General features: G+C 55.9%; 9 protein-coding genes across 9 annotated transcripts; 5 read left to right on the top strand and 4 right to left on the bottom strand.

Moving 5' to 3' along the window:
* Positions 1–163: 163 nt before the first annotated feature.
* LTHEOB_7335 (Cyclohexanone monooxygenase) lies at positions 164–2,195 on the top strand (the record flags this gene model as incomplete). Its single annotated transcript, XM_035516690.1, has 3 exons — positions 164–986; positions 1,034–1,150; positions 1,246–2,195. The coding sequence occupies 3 exons, from the start codon at positions 164–166 to the stop codon at positions 2,193–2,195; spliced, it is 1,890 nt and encodes a 629-aa protein (XP_035371306.1).
* A 521-nt stretch (positions 2,196–2,716) lies between these two features.
* On the bottom strand, positions 2,717–3,751 carry LTHEOB_7334 (Short-chain dehydrogenase/reductase SDR; the record flags this gene model as incomplete). The annotated part of the gene is made up of 4 exons (XM_035516689.1): positions 2,717–2,838; positions 2,898–3,040; positions 3,099–3,370; positions 3,530–3,751. The coding sequence occupies 4 exons, from the start codon at positions 3,749–3,751 to the stop codon at positions 2,717–2,719; spliced, it is 759 nt and encodes a 252-aa protein (XP_035371305.1).
* A 683-nt stretch (positions 3,752–4,434) lies between these two features.
* Positions 4,435–5,535, top strand: LTHEOB_7333 (Malate l-lactate protein; the record flags this gene model as incomplete). The annotated part of the gene is made up of 1 exon (XM_035516688.1): positions 4,435–5,535. The coding sequence occupies one exon, from the start codon at positions 4,435–4,437 to the stop codon at positions 5,533–5,535; it is 1,101 nt and encodes a 366-aa protein (XP_035371304.1).
* Positions 5,536–6,899: 1,364 nt separating this feature from the next.
* Positions 6,900–8,669, top strand: LTHEOB_7332 (MFS quinate transporter; the record flags this gene model as incomplete). The annotated part of the gene is made up of 3 exons (XM_035516687.1): positions 6,900–6,978; positions 7,032–7,479; positions 7,556–8,669. The coding sequence occupies 3 exons, from the start codon at positions 6,900–6,902 to the stop codon at positions 8,667–8,669; spliced, it is 1,641 nt and encodes a 546-aa protein (XP_035371303.1).
* An 830-nt stretch (positions 8,670–9,499) lies between these two features.
* Positions 9,500–11,335, bottom strand: LTHEOB_7331 (Purine-cytosine permease; the record flags this gene model as incomplete). The annotated part of the gene is made up of 6 exons (XM_035516686.1): positions 9,500–9,797; positions 9,873–10,213; positions 10,269–10,326; positions 10,381–10,695; positions 10,746–10,997; positions 11,067–11,335. 6 exons carry the CDS (start codon positions 11,333–11,335, stop codon positions 9,500–9,502), a joined length of 1,533 nt encoding a protein of 510 aa, XP_035371302.1.
* A 1,078-nt stretch (positions 11,336–12,413) lies between these two features.
* LTHEOB_7330 (Clathrin light chain) lies at positions 12,414–13,326 on the bottom strand (the record flags this gene model as incomplete). Its single annotated transcript, XM_035516685.1, has 3 exons — positions 12,414–12,881; positions 12,950–13,215; positions 13,287–13,326. The coding sequence occupies 3 exons, from the start codon at positions 13,324–13,326 to the stop codon at positions 12,414–12,416; spliced, it is 774 nt and encodes a 257-aa protein (XP_035371301.1).
* Positions 13,327–13,717: 391 nt separating this feature from the next.
* Positions 13,718–15,254, top strand: LTHEOB_7329 (uncharacterized protein; the record flags this gene model as incomplete). Its single annotated transcript, XM_035516683.1, has 5 exons — positions 13,718–13,815; positions 13,871–13,962; positions 14,012–14,070; positions 14,120–14,261; positions 14,317–15,254. The coding sequence occupies 5 exons, from the start codon at positions 13,718–13,720 to the stop codon at positions 15,252–15,254; spliced, it is 1,329 nt and encodes a 442-aa protein (XP_035371300.1).
* A 2,249-nt stretch (positions 15,255–17,503) lies between these two features.
* LTHEOB_7328 (Inositol-pentakisphosphate 2-kinase) lies at positions 17,504–18,859 on the bottom strand (the record flags this gene model as incomplete). Its single annotated transcript, XM_035516682.1, has 2 exons — positions 17,504–18,778; positions 18,830–18,859. 2 exons carry the CDS (start codon positions 18,857–18,859, stop codon positions 17,504–17,506), a joined length of 1,305 nt encoding a protein of 434 aa, XP_035371299.1.
* Positions 18,860–19,316: 457 nt separating this feature from the next.
* Positions 19,317–19,718, top strand: LTHEOB_7327 (Cell wall biogenesis protein; the record flags this gene model as incomplete). Its single annotated transcript, XM_035516681.1, has 2 exons — positions 19,317–19,491; positions 19,543–19,718. The coding sequence occupies 2 exons, from the start codon at positions 19,317–19,319 to the stop codon at positions 19,716–19,718; spliced, it is 351 nt and encodes a 116-aa protein (XP_035371298.1).
* Positions 19,719–21,459: the final 1,741 nt, after the last annotated feature.

Here is a 21,459-nt window from a genome sequence, read left to right as displayed (position 1 = left end):
ATCCTCCCTTCATCATTGCTGCAGTCTCGACGTCAGCTTACATCAACCCCTTTGCCCAGGCGTTAGCGCGTGTACAACACCCTCAGTCGTTTTGGCAAGCGAGCTGATCGACGCAACCTCCAAATTTAGTTCGGCGCCACAGAATTTCTCCGGGTCCGAGGCAATGGCCATTGACTCGGGATCCGCCAACGGCGTTCGCGCGCACGAGCAACTGCACTTCAATGAAGATGACTACGCTGGCCCGCCGCCCCCAGAAGCTGACGAGCAAGGCTACCGCATTCTGGAGCAGCCTATGGGGACCAAGCGGAGAATCAAAGTCGTCCTGATGGGAGCTGGTGCTTCGTCTCTGAATGTCTTCAAGAAGGCCGAAGAGGAGCTTGAAAACGTCGAAATTGTTTGCTATGAAAAGAACCACGACATTGGTGGGACGTGGCTTGTGAACAGATACCCTGGCTGTGCTTGCGATGTCCCGTCGGTCAACTACCAGTTCACTTGGAAGCCCAAGCAGTGGTCACATTTCTATTCCTACTCCCCCGAGATCTGGCGCTATCTCAAAGACATCGAACTGGAGAACGATTTCATTAACAAGTATGTGCGGTTGAAACACCGGATCGAAAGAGCCGAGTGGGATGATCGTGTCGGTGTGTGGAGATTCAGAATCAGGAACCTGTTGACCGACGACGTTTTCGACGATGCCGCCGAGTTCTTCATCAACGCCGGCGGCGTTTTGCACAAGTGGAAATGGCCTGGCATTCCTGGACTACATGACTTTACCGGAAAGCTAATGCACAGTGCTAACTACGAGGAAGGCTATGATCTTAACGGAAAGAAGGTCGCAGTCATTGGTGCTGGAAGCAGCGGTGTCCAGGTAGTTGCTGCCATCACACCAAAAGTCGACAAGCTGTATCACTGGATCCGAAATCCAATATGGGTAACCGCAGCCTTTGCTCAAAGCTGGGCTGGCCCCGACGGCGCAAACTTCGCCTGTGCGTCTGCCGCTCTTGTGTGTCTGTTAATGTTGACGTTTGGGCAGATACCGAAGAACAGATCCGCTACCTGGAACAAAATCCACAGAAGTATCTTGAGTATCGCAAACAGATCGAGAACGAGCTGAACCAGCGTTTCAAATTCATCCTCAAAGGCTCTCCAGGTACGAACTGCGGGCCACGATAATGATAAACATCAGGCCAAATCTGCTCCTCCATGTGCTAATTACACCGCCGGCCACTAACAAATACTGAACAGAGAGCAAAGTCGCTCGCGATTTTGCCCGCACCCAAATGACCCGCAAGCTCTCCACCCGCCCGGATATTGCTTCCGCAATCATACCAAGAGACTTCAACCCCGGCTGCCGTCGCCCCACGCCCGCGCCCGGTTACTTAGAAGCTCTTTCCGCTCCGAACGCAACCATCTACACAGACCAGCTCCAGCAGATTACAAAAAGCGGCTTCATTGATCACTCCGGCGTCCACCACGACGTCGACGTCATCATCTGTGCCACGGGCTTCGACACAACCTGGCTTCCCCCCTTCCCCTTCCGCGCGCACGGCCGCGACCTGCGCGACCTCTGGACGCGGCGGCGCACCGCCGTAGACCCGGTCACTGGCGAGGAAAAGGAGGAAACAGATATGAACGTCACATCCTACCTTAGCATTGGAATCCCCTCATTTCCGAACTATTTCTCCTTCTGCGGGCCCTACGGTCCGCTCGGCCACGGCAGCTTTATGCCGTTGATCGAGGCGTGGACGCGCTACATGTTCGCCGTCATCACGAAGGTGCAAGTTGAAGGTATCAAGTCGCTGGCACCACGCACCGACGCGGCGGCGCAGTTCCGCCAACATGCCGATTTGTATCTGCAGCGCACAGCCTGGACGCAGCCCTGCAGCAGCTGGTTCAAGCAGGGGAGGAAAGATGGCCAGGTCGTCGTCTATCCTGGCTCGCGTCTGCACTTCATGGAGCTGATGAAAGCGCCGAGGTACGAGGATTTTGAAATTGTGTACTGGAATGAGAATCGGTTTGCATTCCTGGGGAATGGATTCGAGGTGAGGGAGCGGGATGGAAGGGATATCACATATTATTTGGGGCTGTTGGGGGATGAGGACAAGCAGCCGGTGTACGGGGAGGAGCTAGTCGAGAGGTTGGCCGGATGGAAGCTTGGAGAGGAAGCCGTAGTGACGGGCAGTCAGATGTGCTGAGATAGTGATTGTCATCTAGTCTGGCAGACTACGTACGGTCATTTCCGGTTGCTGCTTTCTGGATCACGTTCTAGAACGTATTAAACGCCCATGGTTTGAGAGGGTCTTTAGCACACAACGGCCAAGACTAAAATTGTAAACAATGACCACAATGATATAGCTCTCTCTAGAATTTATGTAACAGCTTATTGCCCTCTGGCTCCTTTTCAATGGCGAGTGAAAGGAGTTTGACCTTTCGGAACCCTTCTCACTAAGGATATAGTACTCTGTTATGTAAGGAGTTGAATCAACATTTATATATTCCAGTGTAATTTTAAAGCCTATGCCGCATCGAAATAGCCATTTCAATCATCTGTGTGAGGAGTGTATTATCATTCACGAGAAACCAGAAACGCAATAGATTTACCACTTTACATTCCTATATGGCCTATAAAAAATATGGTTAATGCGACACTGTCATATTTATACTTAAACATATTACAGTGGAGCAAATAGAACACGACTCTATTTCGAATATATGCTCAGTGTGCGACCCACCCGCCGTCCACAGTAATAATCTTGTTCGTTACATAGCCAGTCTTGACCATCCACATCACTGTCTCTGCAATCTCCTCTGGGCGGCCAAGGCGTCCGACGGGGAGTTCTTTGGTTATTAGCAGTTTTCATCTTAGCGATGCTTTCAAAAGGGTAAAAGATGCTCACTCTTTGCCAGCTCTTCATTAGCTCCCGGAAGCATGGTTGTGTCCTGAATAAGAGCGGGAGCGACACCATTGACAGTGATGCCTTTTGCAGCATAAGCTCCCGCGAGCCAATGGATCAGCCCATGCAGCGCCGACTTGGAAGACCTGTACCAATAGAAGTTCAGCATCATATGGACCATACACGTCGGAAGCCGATGCTTACGCGTAGTGTGGACCGACTACCCCGCCGTTGAGGCCGGCAACACTGGAGCAGAAAATGACGCGTCCCCAACCAGCTTTCTCCATATCAGGAAGACATAGCTGTGTGAGGAGGAATGCGGAGCCGCAGTTCGAGCGCCAGGTCAATTCAAAGTCCTCGATCGAGATTTCGGAGGCGGAGCGGAGACCGTGTTTGGACAACGTGCTACCAGCGTTGTTGAAGAGGATTGTAGGAGCTCCGAGTTCTGAGGACACCGAGGCGTGGAGTTTTCGAACCTGTTGAATATTTCAGTATTTCTGGAGACTGTATCGTACACGGATGTGCAATGTAGGCACTTTGACTTGAATCCAATCAGAATCTTGAGTAAGCGGAAAGTGTCACCGAAATAAATAAAAAGAAGAATATCACGTCGTCAAAGATCTCCGTTGACATACTTCATCATAGCTGCTTAGATCTGCTTGAAAAGCTTGCGCTTTCACGCCCTTGGCCTTCAGCTGATCAACGAGAGCGTTGGCAGCATCAGAGTTACTGTAATAGTGGGCGGCAATGGAGCAGCCTTTTTCAGCAAGAGCTAGGCATGTTGCCTTTCCAATGCCACCGCTTGCACCGGTGACGAGGGCAAGGTGGGAGCTGAGATCACTGGTGAGGACCGACATACTGTGGTGTTGTGGTGTTGGAGAAACTCCGCTCACAGAGCTACGTCATCCAGCATCGGAGAACGGCCACCTTTTCTTGTTTGCCGAACCCCGCCGCCACCGCTCTTCCCCACAACATTCGGCCTCCAATGACACGACACCAGCGCGCAATGGAACAACCCTCACGAAGCCGACGCGGAAATTAGCTGCTGTCATCCGGAACTTACGGCCCTGATACCTGTCGTGGAATTGTTGGCATGTCAGCACGTCTTGGTTCTGTCCTGAAAAGTAAACAAGCAGAGTATCCAAGCGCTCCGGGAAGCTATGTCCGGTAACCCGTACGCTACCCTTTGCTGACTGTGCCGCGCCGCGAGCGGTCCGTTGAGTTCGACTCCACAGCGGCATCCGGAGAGTCTCCGTCTCGACTTGCGGATTCGGCCCGCCTCCGTCGGAGCGCTCCTTCTCATATCTCAACTTTGCGCTCAAGCTCATTTTTTTCTTCAAGAGTTCTTCTTTCCGTGCTCAAATTTCTGCCAGTTCGCTCGAATCAGTGCCTGTACTTTTGGTTTCCCAGGAACATCTTCACTGAGCATCTCGCCTTGACAGTATCCCGGCAGTGTCCCAGGCCCTACTCAACAACAACGTTGACCCGAAAGGCACTAAAGACGCAAAATCAGCAATTCTCACGCCACCCAATCACGACAATGTCTGCCGCCAACGCCCCCGTCAGCAGCGCCGAGGAAGCCAAATCCACGCCAGTTCTCGTCCGAGCCCAAGACGCCGAGAAGTTTGTCCAAGACGTGCTTGTCGGAAATGGCGTGCCGCCCGAGAACGCCGCAATTGTCGCCAAGTGCCTTGTCGCGGCCGATCTTCGCGGCGTCGACACACATGGCATCAACCGCATCCCATCGTACATGGAACGCATCCGGCAAGGAGTCCTCAATGCGAAAGCATCGCCGACATTGCAGCAGGTCACTCCGGTGGTGGCCCAGGTCGACGGCCAGAACGGCTTCGGGTTCGTGGCGGCACGGCTTGGCATGGATGCTGCCATTCGGATGGCCAAGGAGTTCGGAATCGGCATGGTGAGCGTCAAGCACTCGAATCACTTTGGGATGTCGGCATGGGTGGTGCAGCAGGCGTTGGACGCCGGCCTCATGTCCCTCGTTTTCACGAATTCGTCGCCGGCGCTACCGGTCTGGGGCGGGCGCGAGAAGCTCATGGGCGTGTCTCCCTTGGCGTGCGGCGCTCCGGCTGGGCAGTCGAAGCCTTTTATCCTCGACATGGCGCCGTCGGTGGCGGCGCGAGGTAAGATCTACAAGGCGCTGCGGCGCGGGGAGAAGATTCCTCGCGACTGGGCGCTGGACGCGGAGGGACAGCAGACGGACGACCCAGCCTCGGCGTTACAGGGTGTGATGCTGCCTATGGGCGGACCGAAGGGCTCGGCGTTAGCGATAATGATGGACGTTTTCAGTGGAGTGCTGTCAGGGAGCGCTTTCGCAGGCCACGTCACTAACCCATACGACCCGTCCAGGCCTGCCGACGTGGGTCACTTCCTCGTCGCCATCAAGCCGGACCTGTTCATGAGCCTGGAGGACTTCAAGGAGCGTATGGACTACTTGTACCAGCGCGTGGTCGGGTCGGAGAAAATGGCGGGCGTGGAGCGCGTCTATTTTCCCGGGGAGATCGAGCAGCTGAGGCAGGAAGAGCGCGAGCGAAACGGTATACCGTATGTGGAAACGGAGGTCGCCGCGCTCAACAAAGAGGCAAAGCTGGTTGGTGCGGACGGCATCAAGCCCATGGCCTGAGCGACGCCACCAAAGCGCCTCGGTGACCGAGTAAGGCATCCATGTCGGTCGGCACTGGGGCAATTTACCCGGTTACGTCGGCCTTTGATCATTCGGCATGCGCTGCCTGGCGCCGCGCCGCAGAAATGTCCAGTTTTCAATTCTACAGCTCTCAAAACGCAGCGTCACGGTGCAGAACCCCGGGATTTTTGTGTGTCAAACGACAGAAAATCGTTACAGACGAGGCAGGGACAAGCTTCCCCGCGTGGGGCGAGAGCCGGCGTTTCTCCACGCGTCGAAAGCTGGAGCTTCTCTGGTTTCGGAAATTAATCCGCCGCTCTCTCCAGAAAACCGAGCCCACAAGCCGGGCTACCGTGCGAGACGACCGCTCGAACGATCTCGCAGCAATCATCTACCGACCGAACTAGCGCGCCAAGCCGCCCGCCAAGGCCGCTCTCGGCCAGTAGCAGCTGCTGAGTTTCTCGCTTTATCAGTATGTTTTGCGTAGGCCCGGTCGCCTGGTGGGTCTGTCCGAATTTCGAGCATGGAACGACATGGAACGGCACATGGTTGCGGTGAGACGGCAGGCACACACGTGGACAGTCACTGTCCGGCTGCGCAAGCCGTCTGCTTCAAAAATGCTTTTCAGAGTTCAGCGCGACGAGCAGACGTTGCACCCAAGACCGATCATGCGCCGCCTCTGACGGCGTGGCAATTAGCCGACCGATCAAGCTCTCGAAGCCTCTGCCAAAGACACCGGCCAGTCTGCGCCCCGAAAGTAAGCCGTGCCCAGCGTTGCAGTTACCCAACGGGACGGACTGCTCTATGCGGCCAAGTCTGCCAAGACTGCGGGGGTTGTTGCGGAGGGCCGCCGCCGCGTGCAACCACAGACGGCTGCCGCCGTCCTATCACACACGTCCCAGCCCAATCCTTCGCTCATGGCGCCCCAGCGCTCGAGCCCGCGATCTATCTCCCGGCCTCGCTATCCCCGCCCTGACGTCCGTTTCGAACACTGTTCTCCGGCAATGTCACCTCATCCGTCCTGGCCACCCACGCGAAAATGACTCGGACGCGGCTGCTGCACGCCTCGCCGCTGAAGGGAAACGCGAGTCTGGAGTCTCCACACAGAACCCTGCGCTAAGCTGGGTTGTAGCCTCATGGTGGGGAGCGCCGTGGCGGGGAAGGTTGCGCGCGTGAGCCAAGTCTTTTCCGCTCCGCGCAATGCGCAGATGCCGTGCAATATAAATTTCCTGTTTCCCCGCCTGTGCTTGAGGCTCTTCAGCTGCGGTCGTGCTATCTGTGTTCGGCGGTGTGCTCTCCTGCCTTCCCTCCTCCTTCTGCCTCTCCTGCTCTTCTGATCCCCTCCATCCTATCCTACCGCCGCCATGCCGGGAATCTACAGGGAAGCGCTCAAAGACACCCCCAAGGAGGTGCGCAACTGGCGCCTCTTCTATGGCGTGTTCGGTAGGCTACACGTATCACCGCCACGACGGCTGCATTGACTGACAATGCTTCAGTGTTCGGCCTGATGGGCGCTGCCCGTGGTCTCGACGAGGGTCTTACCGGCACCACGGCCGAGCAGCACTCTTTCATCAACAAGTTCGGTCTCGAGGATCCGTCTCTCAGCGAATCGGAACAGGCCAACCTTCTCTCGAATATCACCTCCATGGTGCAAATGGGTTCTATCCTCGGTGCCATCATTGCTTTCTGGATAACGGACAAGATCGGTCGCCTGTGGGCAACGCGTGAACTCTGCCTGGTTTGGGTTACTGGTATCGCTATCTACCTTGCGGCTTCGGCCAATGGCAACATCGGCATGGTCTATGCTGGCCGCTTCATTGCTGGCGTTGGCATTGGTCAGACCACCGTCGTTGCTCCCACCTATCTTGCAGAGATTGCCCCGAGGGCGCTCCGAGGTCTCTGCGTGTGCATGTTCGCCGGTAGCGTGTACCTTGGAATCATGCTGTAAGTCAATCTTGCTTGAAAAGCATATGCAGCATCTCAATCATGGGAACACTCGCTGATCTAAAAATCACTTCAGGGGCTATTTCGCTTCTTGGGGCTCGTCTCTTCACATCTCCGATGATAGCCAGAACCAATGGGTTGTTCCCAACAGCCTGCATCTGATGTTCGCCGGAATCATCTTCTGCCTCAGTTTCGGCTCGATCGAATCTCCCCGCTGGCTTATCAAAGTCAACAGGCACGAGGAGGCTTCTGCAAACCTCGCACGCCTGCGCCAGCTTCCGGCGTCGCATCCGTTTGTCCAGACTGAGATCATTGACATCAATGACCAGCTCAACCGCGAGGCCGAGGCCACTCATGGCGCTTCCCGCTGGGGAGTCGTCAAGGAGCTCCTCTCTACGTCGGCCAACCGCTACCGTCTTATGCTGTCTCTCTTCTCGCAGCTGCTGTCACAGTGGAGCGGAGCCAACTCCATCACCATCTATGCTCCGGAGTACTTCAAGATGATGGGCACGACCGGCCAGTCTGAGAAGCTCTTCGCGACCGCCATCTTTGGTGTGGTCAAGTTTGTCTCTGCTCTGCTCTGCGCCTTCTTCCTCATCGACTTTATCGGCCGCAAGCGCTCGCTCAGCTCCGGCATCGCGCTGCAGTTCTTCTCCATGCTGTACATGGCCATCTTCCTGGCCATCGATAAAGGCGTCGCGGACGAGGGTGCTCCGCAGAGCCCGTCACAGAAGCGCGCCGCCATGGGCGCCATCGTCATGATCTACTTTAGCGGTTTCGGCTGGGCGCTGGGCTGGAACAGCGTGCAGTACCTGATCAACAGCGAGATCTACCCGCTGCGCCTGCGCGCCATCGGCGGCTCGATCGCCATGACGATCCACTTTGTGAACCAGTGGGGCAACAGCAAGGCGGTGCCGAGCATGTTCATCGCGCTCGGCAACTCGGGCACCATGTTCTTCTTCGCCGCCATCACCTTCATCGGCTTCATCTGGGTGTGGTTCTTCCTACCCGAGACCAGCGGAAAGTCGCTCGAGAGCATGGATCGCATGTTCGAGCTGCCCTGGTACCTCATTGGTCGCAAGGGCAAGCAGATCAGCGATGCCGAGCCCAGCACCCTGGCCGAGGCGTACAACTCGGAGAAGGCTGGCGAGGAGAAGCGCATCGAGAATGTGCAGGAGGAGAGGGTTTGAGCGTTTGCCGCGTTGGAAAGCACGGATTGATTACGGGAAGGGATAGAAATTATGCTTTTGTTTCTCTTCCAATGATGTCAACGACTACTAGTACATATTACATTGTATGTGCAATGAAAATTATGATTTTAAACCAAGTCTTTCCCGATCTATCGTGCTTACGGACTGATGGCTCGTGGGCGTTATGTTTCATTACCCCCTTCCCCTCTCTTCCCTTTCCCAAGGAATATAAAAACGGACAAAAAAGCGAGAAATGGCCCAAGTACCGTTACCTTATGGCCAAGTTCTTTTGACATGGCATACTAGTGATTTGGCGAGCTCCCGTAGGCAGACCATCCTTTGTGTCGTTCAGTGACTGAACTTGTAAATAGCAAGTGTCAGCATTCAGTTTTCTGCGACTTTTAAGAAGGAGTTGCGGGCAGTCTTATTGTAGCGTAATATTGAAGAATCTTCATAATTACATACGAAAGGGGGGAATTGTATTATAGTAACGCCTATTGTACTTCCAATTCTTATAAAGTTCCTACCCTTTAGCTATGGGCTGAACTTATTCTAATTTATACGCCAGCCTCTTAAAGATAACTTTATGGGGATCTGAAAGGATTTTCTGCCACTGTATATCTCTTTTCTTTACTCTAGCTTATTTTTCTAGGCTTTTAAGAGACTTTTTCCTCACTACATGGGTGACGCTTGAAAATAGCTCTACGAAATGGCGTTTCTTTGCCATGCCACAAACTGCACAGTGAATCACCACAAGCTTAACATATAATAGTATTTCTAATCTAGAACAATGCTGCGCTGTTGAAAGCATGCAACTAAAGGCGCCATTCCTACAAGCGTCCTTGCAGTTTGATCTCAAGCGTTCTCAACGGCACATAGAGCAACCCAGCCAGGGCAAACGCAACCTCGAAGCCAATGTCGCCCGTATGTTCCGCAATGGGACCCGTGTACCAGGTCGCAGCCATGCACGGGACGACGAGTCCGAAAGATGCGACACCAGCCGTGATTGCCGCGATGCCGCTCGGGAGTTTTCCGGCGTTGTTCCAGATGTCCCTATCGTACGTGGACGAATCACCCTTACGGAAGTAGAGGTGCTCAACAATGACGATGGCAGCAAAAGCAGCAGGCCTAAGAAAAAAGAGCATATCAGTCAGAATGAGGCTTCGATATCAAGAGCTGAAAACGGGTGAAGTGATTGCTTACCAGTACGAAACGATGCCCAAGAAATTCTCCAACGAGTCGAAGAAATCGGTGGCGGCGGTGATAGCGACGGGGATCATGACGGCGGTGGTGACGACGGAGAAGACGATGCGCGGGATGCGGACGAACCAGGGCACGAGCAGCTGCCAGTTCAGGGTGACGGTGTACATGGAGGCGCTGACGTTGCCGGTGAGCGAGAAGGCGAGCAGCACGGCGATGAACTTGCCGAAGCCGCCGGCCGGCCGCAGCATGGCTTCGAGGACGCCGCCCGTCGAGAAGCGCGTGTGGCCTTCGTTCCACGCCGGTACGTTCGGGACCGCGCCGCCGATTGCGGCTCCAAGGATCTGTCCCCCGGACTGTGAGTTAACGTTCCGGATAAGAGGAGTGACGAATACGTACCATGAGCAGGATGGTGGACAAGTTCTGCGCTAGATAGGGGTAGAAGAACATGCGAGTGCTGTCTCTGTCTTAGCATTCTACGTGCACCTGACGTCCGTCTGGTGTGGCTTACACTGGGGCAGTAGATTTGTAGTAAACGGAATAATCAGACATGATTCCCGCGAAGGCAATGGAGAAACCAGCGATCAAGCATCCAAAGCTCAGAATCAACGGCGCGTCAGCCGGCTCAGCCTCGACCTGCTCGGAAAGGTGCTTTCCTCCACAGCCAGTCATGATGATGAAGCAGATAAGGACACCGAGCCATGACCACCGGTTGTAGATATGGATGACCTTGTATCCGCAGAAGGACATGAACAGGCCTACGACGAAAGTCAGGACAATTCCTAAGGCGACTGAGATTCTTCCGTCAGAAACGGCAGAAAGGGTTCTAGTAGACGTCAGTGTGCGAGCCTAGACAGCGCGTGCTTGTCGACTTACTGGCCCGCGACTATTCCGGCAATAACGGTGAAGCCGACTACGGTCATCATGTTCAAGGCAACGACGATAGTGACGGGAAAGAAACCAAAGGAATAACGTGCTGAGACCATTTGGCGCATCCCGGTCTGCGGGCCCAGGATGTTCACGTAGGCCGTGGGGATGTAGCACAGAAGGCTGAAGAATATGATGGTGAGAGAAGTGTCTCGTAGACTGAGGCCGTATCCCAATGTGCCGAGCATGCCCGTTATGATGCTTCAAAAGTTCAATTAGCATTAAACTGCCTTTACTCTCTTACGTCGATTGAGATTTCAACAGACTTACGGAAGCAGGTTGACCAGCATGCTCAACCACAGGAAGAAGACATTATGGTATTGGGTCTTGGTCTGGTCCTTTTCAGGCACTGGCGCGATCCCACGCACCTCGACGCCCCAGGAAGTCAGCCGCCGCAGCAAGCTTGCAGTGCTGGAACTGGAAACATCGTCACCCTTGGGAAGCTGGGTGGTGTCGTGAATGGCAGCGTCCTTCTCCACGTCCTGCCCAATTGCAGTCTCCGGGCTGCTCGTTGCCTGGGGCTCCAGGTCCTCCCTCATCTTGCTTAAAGCGGCAAAGATGGCGGTGTGGGGAAAGAGCAGAGAAAGGCCGGAAGCACGAGCTGAAATTTCTGTCTCACAAAAAGACGAGTGGCGAATAAGCGACAGAGCTGAAAAGATTGAAAGTTATAGCGAGCGGCCTTCGATGCAGAAGCTGGAACCAACTATACGAAGGACAAGAGCAGAAGAGTCACCGTTGTGCGTGCCACAAAAAAAATGATAGAGGAAAAGAAAACCGCCTTGGCTTTAGTGCCTGAGTCATGGCGTGTGGCTACTCGGCGGGGCTTTTGGTAGCGCCACTCCGACTGGAGTCCCTCTCCATTTCGAGCGGAACCCTCCGCTCCACCGTACGAGACGGGGCAAGAGCCGATGGCAGAGACACTGCTGTTATGCAGATAGCGCTAGGTTGAGGGGTGGTGCACTTCGCAGATGTAGCACGCCCAGAGCTAAGAAAAAATTAGGGCTAAAATGCAGGCCACCCCACCTCTTTACAGCGTGAATTTGTTTTCCGCTCCCGTCATGTGTAGATAATGATACTTCTACTGCTTACATGTGTTTGCTTCTTTTTATTTAAAAAAAAAACACCTTACGCTATGAGTAGTTGAAGCTGGCATCAGGATGTGAATGTGAAATTGGAAATTATTCTCGTCCGGACGATAAGCCGAATAATCTCTCATGAATATTGTTCAAACCCATCTATCCTTGGGGCCTTCGGCTGCAATACTCCTCTATACACCTCTTTACCCGGCTGTGTCATGTGCGAGCTATATTCGCGATCAAGTGTTGCTCAATGAGAATTAAACTTGTCTTATTCGAAAGCAATAAGCGTGGACGTAGATCATAGAGTATCATAACGGTCAGAGGCGGTAAAGCGTCAAAACGGATTTTGCTTATTACCTCTATCCCCATAAAAACCACCCAAGTCATGATTTGCTGATCCACTGCGCCGGGAGAAGACGCAAGCACCAGTCACTTTTCCCACGCCCTAGGACCCAATCATCAGAATGGTCGTGTATGATACAAAGAGAGAAGATACGCAGGACCTGGGAGATCTGCATACCAGACAGTCCAAGGGTATCTAGTAGCCGGTTGCGCCAGGTGCCTTCTCGTCCTTCCGCAAGCTGAGCAGCAGTTCCCTGAACCTGGCCTTCTCGCTGCCGCTGCCACCGCCGCGTGCTCCCTTGCCGCTCAGGTCGACGAGCTTCGCAATGCGCTCCCAGCTGGTGCCGCCGGCCGTGGTGTCGTCCCTGCTGTTCAGGAACTCCTCTTCGTCCTTACGGGTCTGAGCGATGCCCTTCTCCTTCTTGTTGTTGTAGTTCTCATAGAAGTCGTCAATGGCCTCGTGCGCGGCCTTGATAGTCGCTTGCTTCTTCTCATCCGAGATCTGGTCGCGGTGCTGGATGGCAAGGTCGCGGCGCTCGCGCCATTCGCGAATGACCTCGGGCTCAGGCTCGTCGGCGGCGACAGGAGCGAACGACGAGGACTGGGGTGCGCCGGGGAGGAAGGGGGCGGTGCTACCGGTAATGGTGCCGCCAGGAGCCATGTGCTATTTACATCCATCAGCATGCGTACTGTTGTCCCAGCTTGCGCGCTGCAAAACTACGGAATACCAACCTCGTTGGACGTGTCTATCGCCGGGAAAGAGCTCTCGAAGCCGGTCATGTCGTCCTGGTCGCCGATGGCCGGGAAGTCACCGCCGCCACCGCCTCCCAGAAGATCATCGTCGCCAGCATCCTCAACGGTGGCAGTGTTGTCGCCAGGTGCGGCGAACTGGTCGGCGTCCTCGCCCAGTAGTGCGCGCTCGCGGCTCAGGAAGTCGCCCTGGTCTGCGGTGTCGGCAACGAGGTCGAAGTTGGCATCACCGCGGGCTTCGGTCTGGCCTGGCAGGATTGCATGTCAGCGCATGTCTGGGATGGCCAATTCGTTTCAGGGACATGTAGGTGGTATTTACCGGCATCAATCTCATCCAGCGACGGAAACCTGTCGGCCATGGCGGCAATGTGCGTGGAGCGGACGGAGATCGGAGAGATGGAAGATTGCGGCGTCGGGTGCGTGTTGGCGATTCGCGGTTGTGGTGTTCAGGTCGTCGGGCTGGACATGCAGCGGAGCTCCAAGCTGGCCTGGCCGCACAGGAGAGCGCACTGCCAACGCCCGTGACGCGCAGTCTTGGCGCCCGAACGGAGCGGAACAATTGCGTCGCCCGGCCATTTGTGACGCCGGCGAGCTGTACGAGGTAGCTTCTGGTGCTGCAAATCCTCCACTCCACGCAGTTGCTCTCCTGCCCACCACTCCGTCTCGGCGACACTGCGCGAGCTGTAGAACATAAGAGTGAACCCGTGCCTGCCGCATAGCGCGCCCTGCTGCTCTTGCACCTAAGCCAAGATGGCATACACCGACGACGCCGTCCAGGCAAAGCTGTCGGCCCTCAATGAGACGCAGGAGGGCATCGTCACCGTCGCCCAATGGATTATGTTCCATAGGTACCGCGTACATGCACCACTCCTCGCACAACTCCCCGCTCACCGATGCTCACAGGCGCCATGCCGACCGAACCGCGCAGCTGTGGATGCAGCGCCTGAAGGACTCCGCCCCGAACAAGCGCCTCAGCTTGATCTACCTTGCCAACGGTATGCTCCGAGACCACGTCATATCCGACCGCCGTCTGACGATTCACAGAGGTTGTCCAGCAGTCCAAGGCGCGTAAGAAGACCGAGTTTGTCGCCGCTTTCTCTCCGGTCAGTCTTCGCATTCGCAGCGCACGCGACCCAAGCTAACACCTCGCAGATCATCGCCGAGTCGACCTCTGTCGCCTACAAGGGAGCTCCTTACGATATCCAACAGAAGCTGCGACGCGTCATTGAGGTCTGGCGTCAGAGGGTCATCTTCGACGCTCCCGTCCAAGACCAGATTGAAAGGAACTTGGACGGTTCAGTCACCCCACCGAAAGCTATAGCAAAACGCAAACTAACATACGACTTTAGAACTCGACAAGACCCGCGGTCCCGGCAAGAAGGCCACTCTGGGTGGCTCTCTCTTCTCGAGTGGCTCCTCCGTCCCGCAAGAGCTCCAGCCTCTGGTGCCCCTCCAGACCTCCCTTACCAAGACGGACAATGCCTCCAAGTCCAGCGTTACGCACGCCTACAATGAATACGACAAGCTGATCGACCCGGCCAACCCCGTCCCGACGCCGCCCGTCCACGCTGCTCGCCTGTCACAAGTCCTCAAGAACCTAGCGAGCGCCGAGAGCGCCGTCGCCGAGAGCATAAAGTCGCGCCGGGAGCTGATCACAGCGATGGAGAAGATGCTCGAGGGCCACAAAGCAACGCTTGCCAAGGACGAGGCCGCGCACCAGGAGCTGGGCACGCGCCGGGCCGGCATCGAGGCCAAGAAGCGCGAGGTCGAGGACGCCATCATGCGCGGTCTGTCGACCGAGCCGCAGCCCTCGGGCCCCGCCGCCAACGATCCGCGCCGCCGCCCCGTCGCCGTGGCCGCCGACGGCAACAACGGCCTGGACGAGCCCCAGCGGCCGGATGTCGAGGGCTTGACGCCCCCGCCCATCGAGTCCATCACCCCCGTCGGTACGCCGCCGCCCGCCTTCGCGCTGCCTACGACGACCGGCGTGACGGGCGGCTTCGCCTCGGAGCTGCCACCCAGCCACGACGAGCCGGCCCCTGGACCCAGCGCCCTCGAGGCCCTCGCCGCCGCCAGCATCCTGCCGCAGAAGACCCAGCGTGACGACAGCGACCAGGCGAACGGCTACGACAATGGTAGCGGCGGCTATCCCGGCGCTGCCAAGAAGAGGAGAGTCGGAAGCGGGGCGGGAGCGGGTGTCGCGGAGCAGGACTTTGCCGAGTTTGCAACGGGCGATGCCTACGACGGCATCGACGCTGATGTTGCGGACATGCTGAGGAGGGACTAGGGCTGCGAAAGAGGGAGGGACAAGAGAGACAGCAGAACTCGCTCGAAGTAAAGGGGGATGGGATTCGAGGGCGAAGAACAAGCGGGCGAGCGGAGAGAATCAGGCAAGCAACCGAAACTCAGGGGATCTCTGGACGACGATAATAGGGAACTTTGCTTCGGCAAGTCATTGCCGACATAGAATGGGGAAAACAAAAGAGATTAGGTCCAACGGCGAACACAAAACAAACACCAAATTTAAGCGCGCTAAACGCTCCAACCGAAAATCCTTAACCCACCGGAGATCATTCGGCACTTCTTTTAGCGCGGCTTCAGGTCGAGTCGTGTTGCTTTGGGGGCGGTGGGGGCCAATACTCTTCTGCCCCTCCGCCGATGACGATGATGACGATGGATCCGATTATCGTGAGGCGAGAAGAGGAGGCGAAAAAAGGGGGGGAGATGATGAGGCCTCCCCTACCTTGCCAAGGTGACTTTCGGCCGCCGGCAGACGAACTCTCGAGATGTGGTCGAGCAAGCTTGTATCTTGTTCTGTATCATGTACTGAACCGGCCTTATTTCCATTTGCTAGTTCCATCACTTCACTTTCACCTCATTCAGGGGTATGGCGGTTGCCTTCTGTCCTGCGCCACCACACAAGCCCGCGCACCTCTTCTGGGGGTGGCTGAGGCGGATTGCCTTTGCTCCTGGCGTTACGCATTGGTGCTGTCGACGTCATCTTAGGATACTGGACAGTAGACAATTTGAAATAGTTCCGGATAGGGAGCAAACAGCCGGCAAGAGTAGCCGACAGCGGGTGCGCCAGAAAGTACACACTATGTAACCGTCAGCACATTCTTCCCTGCATCAGTAAGCCCACGGTGGAGCCAGCAAGGGAGGATGCTAGGGAACTATTGCGAGATAGGGAGTGGCGATAATCGCCATACACAAAAATGCAGCCCTCGTCCCACCAACTTGGAAGCGAAAAAAGGCAGTGAGGGAATTTGGCGAGTGTAGGGAGTAGCGAGAATCGCCACTTTACCAGCGCCATGGAAACGAAACGGTAGTGGCGTGTTGGTCACAATAAGGAAAGTTTTCTTGCGGAGAACACCGGAGAACGGAGGTGGTGGCATCTCCAAAAGCATTCCAAGTTTGGTCCTTCGAGAATGATGTATTAATCCTTTTGAAATTTTTTATGTCAGTTCTTTGCTTTTTTACATGCTTAAGATATGCTATCATTATGTCCACACTCTGTGGATAATCCATAATTCCATGACTTAGACAGCGGAAACATTAGTCTCGCAGTAAGCTGTGCAACATGCTGGCTTCGAGCCAAAGTCATGTTGCCAAACATCGAGGAACAGAAGGTGTTCTACCACCCGTTATTCATCATCCAAGCCTCAACGACTCATTTCTTTTTTTTCTTGCTTCTTGCCAATCATCCTTTCACCCAAGTCGAACGTAAAGCCGCGTTTCTAGGCTCGATCTTTTGCCACTCCGTATCATCAAAGGGAGGGCAAGGTGCACTGTGCCGCTGTCCCTTCAGAATATTGTGCCGACATTCCGGGATCCGGCATCCACTCTCCGGACCTAGCTCCATATAGAAAAATATACGACCCATTCCGGCGAAGTTCGCGAGCACATGTAACACATTGTTGATGCATAGCGACCTCCCCAATGCGCGTCGACGGTTGCCGGTTCAGTGTTGTTAATGCATCCCTATTTCAATCGATTGTCCACGAGACCCCTAGCCGCACCATCCACTATCCAAGGAGTACATGTGGATTATTGGCACGAAAACACTCGCGAAGTACGGCATGTGAAAGTCGGGGACCGTGTTACGAAAGATCGTCACGAGCGTTTGTCAGGAGGATCGAATCGCCTCGCGTGCTCTGCGTCTACAACAGCTTGCCTTGCTGGGTCGTAGGGTGCCAGTGGCCATGGAATTCGCCGGGATGAGCGCAGGAATCAAGTCGAATTCGTCAAGCGTATGAAGCCAGTGCTCGTCAAGCCACGTCGACGAAGAGGCTCTGTTGTTTGACGAGATTAGCGTGGCGGTGTAATGACGGAGGATTGATGCGGAGCGAGTTTGATTTGAATGAGATGATCAGGAGTACTGTCCGGGGAAGTGCAGAGCGAGGCGTAGGAGCTCGAGCTCTGTGGCGCAACATCGGCGAAAAAGCAAAAATCGCTATGCGCACGGACGTATAATATACGCGACCGGAACGGGAAGGCAATGATGAGTGGGTGTGGGTAATATGAGCCAATGGGTCATCAAGTTGGTGCGCGTGAAGGGCGGCGGGTGGGAGATGGGCGGTCTTTCCTGCTTAGGAGACATGTCTCATCTCCTGGTGTCGCGAAGTACCAGCCTCCGTTCAGCAGCCCCCGCTCCGTCTCGCGCCATTGCTCGAGTTTGCCACCCCTGGCGACCTTGGGATCGAGGTCGCCTAGCCGTGATTCGACGCGCCGACTGTCCCAGTGGACTTGGACATAAAGCGAGCAGTCGCGAAGCGTCATTGCCAGGAGGAAATCGTCGTCGGGGGGGTTTCCTTTGTAGCTTAGGATGCCGCGTGGGTCCAACATTCTCTGCAAATTGCGCAGGCCCTCAAGAACGCGGTATCCTTCTCCTTTCGTGCCATCGGGCTTTTTCTGGAAATGGTCGTGCAGGATAGCAATGAGATCCTCGCGCGATTTCGGGGCCGGTCGCTGGAGAGGAAATGTCGAGCTGCGACGTGTTTTCTGAGGCTGCAGCCACGTCGGTCTGCAGCCGACGTAATTCTCGTGGTTGTCAATTAACATCTCAATGGCGTCCTTGACGAGGGAGGGCTCGCCGGTAGCGAGCGATAGGGGACACTGGACGCCGTGGGTTTTCGACTCCTTCTTGCCCTCGCTCATGCGCTTAGCGCGCAGCGCGCAGGTGCGGCAGCGGGTTGCGCCCTCGGGGGCATGGGGCGATTGCCAAAGCCACTTCGGCTTGAATTCCAGCGTCACGCTCTTTTGTGGGTCGTCGCTCTCCATATCCCGCAGCACCAGGGCCTTGTCTGTTGCGTGCAGAGAGGTGCCGTGGCGGTTCGCATCACGCTTGCCCGTCCTTTCCTGGAGACGCAGCTCGCGGTTGCACTGGTCGATGATGTCGTTGCCAATGTTAATGAGGTCCTGCTCGACCAGATGGCGCGGGGGGATCCACTCGGCGACGGTGTTGATGTAGAAGTTGTAGGTGGTCTCGTCGTCCTGGTAGAAGGGCATCTCCTTCTTCAGGCGCAGCAGGGTGTCGCCGGCGCTGGTCAGGTTGTGCTGGTTGACGGCGCGGATGAAGTCGTGGGTGCGCTGGACGTGGCCGTTGTCGGCGTAGGCGGCGAGCAGCTCGCGGCGTTTCTTGCGCATCTCGCAATTGTAGCGGCGCTGCTTGCACGGGTCGTCGCTGTGGCACCAGTCCGGCTCGAGGGCGCCATAGGTCTCGGTGTTGCGCACGTCGAGTTTGGGCTCGTCGGAACCGGCGTCGCGAGAGGAATCCAGCGCCGCGATCCTAAAGATAACGTTCGCGTTGCCCTGGGCGAGTCAGCGGGGTCGTGGCGGCGTGCCTGTCTGCACCATCCTTACTTCCGTGCGGAACCTGAGTTCGACGTCCATCGGGCTGAGAGAAGCTGGTAGAACTGAAGACATACGAGGCGGCTGCCGCGCGAGTTTGGCGCGGATCACCATGGTCTGCGTGGCCGGGGTGGAGCGGTGGGGTTGTGGTAGTGGTGCTGTGCTGTGGGCGGCCTTGCAGAGCTGCACATGGTGCTGGGTATTGGGGAAGGGACGGGTGGTGTGACGGATTTTGGGGCGCGGGAGGCAGGCGCGATGGTGTCGGCGGCCGGAGCAGCAAGGAATGTGGTTGAAGTGACAGAGAATTGGCACGGCTGTTTTGACATCTGTGCGGCAGGGAAGCCCTGCTACTGCTGTGGCTTTGCATGGGGGTGATCGTTGCGTCAGTTGACTAGGATTAAAAGCTAGGGCTCTCCTAATTATAGGCAGCGGCTGCTGCATGGCTCACCTGCACGCAATCATCCACCGCCCTGCCTATAAAACCGCCCAACCACACGCCATGCCTTCTCCTGACCTCTCCGCGCTACCCACGCCGCCCGCCTGCACGGCCGACTTCTGCCTCATCCCGCTCGGCACCGCGACCGCCTCTGTGTCGCGCGAGGTCGCCGCGGTCCAGCGCCTGCTGCAGAGCTCCGGGCTCCACTACAGCATGCATTCTGCCGGCACTACCCTCGGTGAGTCCGCCCACGCAGGAGTGAGGCTGTGACGCTTATTGGTACGCGCAGAGGGCTCGTGGGATGATGTCATGAGGATTATAGGTCAAGCGCACACACTTTTGCACCAGCAAGGGACCGTCCGGATTCAGACGGATATTCGTGTTGGTTCTCGTACCGACAAGAAGCAGTCGTTTGAAGACAAGGTCGCCGCCGTCGAGAAGCTGCTCGCCGCCGACCAGGAGTAGGGCTGCGAGGGAGGGAGACGCTCTGCCTGCCGACTTCCGAGCAGGAGCCCGTACGGCACCTGCGGCTGACCTTGGCGCCCTCTGAATCAGGAGGCCAATCTCCCACCTGCAGGGCTGTGGAGAAACCAGCCACGCCGCATAGGGAGGCCACGAGGCGGCAGGCCGTCACGTGTAGGTGGCTAAGCAGATCGACAAATACGATTCGGAAATGCCGCTGAACCAGCTTCTCCATGCGCCGTGCTCTTGCCCATGTGGGGTGATTCCCGCATCTTCCCGTACTTCGTTTCCAGCAGTCCGGGTCATTCGCGAGCGCAGCTGCGGCTCAAATCATGTGGCTTGCATCCATACTAAACGTGTCAAAAGGCAACCTGCCGGGGCTCAAATCTTTAGGCGCAGGGAAATTAAACGGACTCGAGCTGCGAGCAAACAAACGTCAGCTTACACCCTAGCACGACGCCTCATTGCGGGCATGTGGACAAGCTAAAGGGGAAGCTAATTGTGAGTGGCAGATGCCGCTTGGACGGCTGCATGCACGTTGGGTCAAGCTTCCAGTTCAAGACGCGCAGCTCTTGGCCTGCGAATTATTATCCCCTATTCCAGATCGACTGATGGTGCTCTTTTGCCCTGGCCCTGCGTGTCAGGTAGAAGGCCCTTCGCGCTGAAAGGATTGGAGCATGCTGCTGCATGAAGTTGCTTTGCTAACGTAGAAAGGAGCAGGCCTCCGTTGCTGACGCAGCCAACGCGGCCACGCGACGTTGCACACGTGTAGCTAAGGGGTTTCGTATGTCACACCGCATAGAACAGCGTTTGGCAAGCGCGCGCGTCTTTGGCTTCACTGCGCAGTGAATAGAAGTAGATGCGTGCGGACGCACGCTCACTCAGCTCACCTTCTTCGAAGCTTCCATGGCATGCTGGCCTCCAAGTGGCACTGGGCAGGCGCGCCGTTCCACGATTGTTCTAGAACCACATCATCCCTGCCACCGGGGCGCCCAGTGATCCGGAACGCCGTTTCAGAGGCTGCAGCTTCTATCCGAAACCATGTCCCACTTTAAATCCATCGCGTCCTCACCCCGCTGCGTCTTTGACAGAGTTTGCTCCTTGCAGCGCATGTGACTAACTTTCTAGACCAGTCTGCGTCCATCTCACAGCAGCGCGCTACGGGCGCTGTTTGACATCCTCCGCATTTTCTCCGCCGGGAGCCGTTCCGGAAGCTGCCGCACAAGCACACAACCGAGACTTGAACTTGTCCACGTGCTATACCACCTGTCCTGAGAACTTTGCACTTTGACATATGGGCGGTCATTCGTGAGTACTTGAAGCCCTGGCTCATGGAAAATAAACCAAATAAAACGTGAATCATTCAAACAGCCGAGCTTTCGGGCTATGTATCAGTCTTGCTGCAGATGAACACCTCTCTCTATCATTTGCTACAGCATCTCTTCCCGAATCTAACCTACTGCAACGTACTTGTGCGATCCGTCCATTTGTGAAAAATGGGTTCACAAATGAAATTCATAGTCCGTGCGCTATCGAACTACAACTCCCTCACAGCGTGAATTTCGGCGTGCATTACTGCGTGCCTGATTAAATGCTAACCGCAAACTCTGCACCTCCCTAAACTTCGAGATATTCATTCCGCGAAAAGAGGCACTGATTATACCCATGTAGTCTCTCACTCATCGTTCGTAGACAAACGATGCTGTACTTGCGTAGCCACTTTCGAACGGTACTAATAATAGGG

This window comes from Lasiodiplodia theobromae (assembly GCF_012971845.1).
Source record: "Lasiodiplodia theobromae strain AM2As chromosome Unknown scaffold_22, whole genome shotgun sequence".
Classification (NCBI taxonomy): Eukaryota; Fungi; Ascomycota; class Dothideomycetes; order Botryosphaeriales; family Botryosphaeriaceae; genus Lasiodiplodia; species Lasiodiplodia theobromae.
Note: the sequence above shows the minus strand (reverse complement) of the source record. Positions and strands in the feature narration are given on the sequence as shown.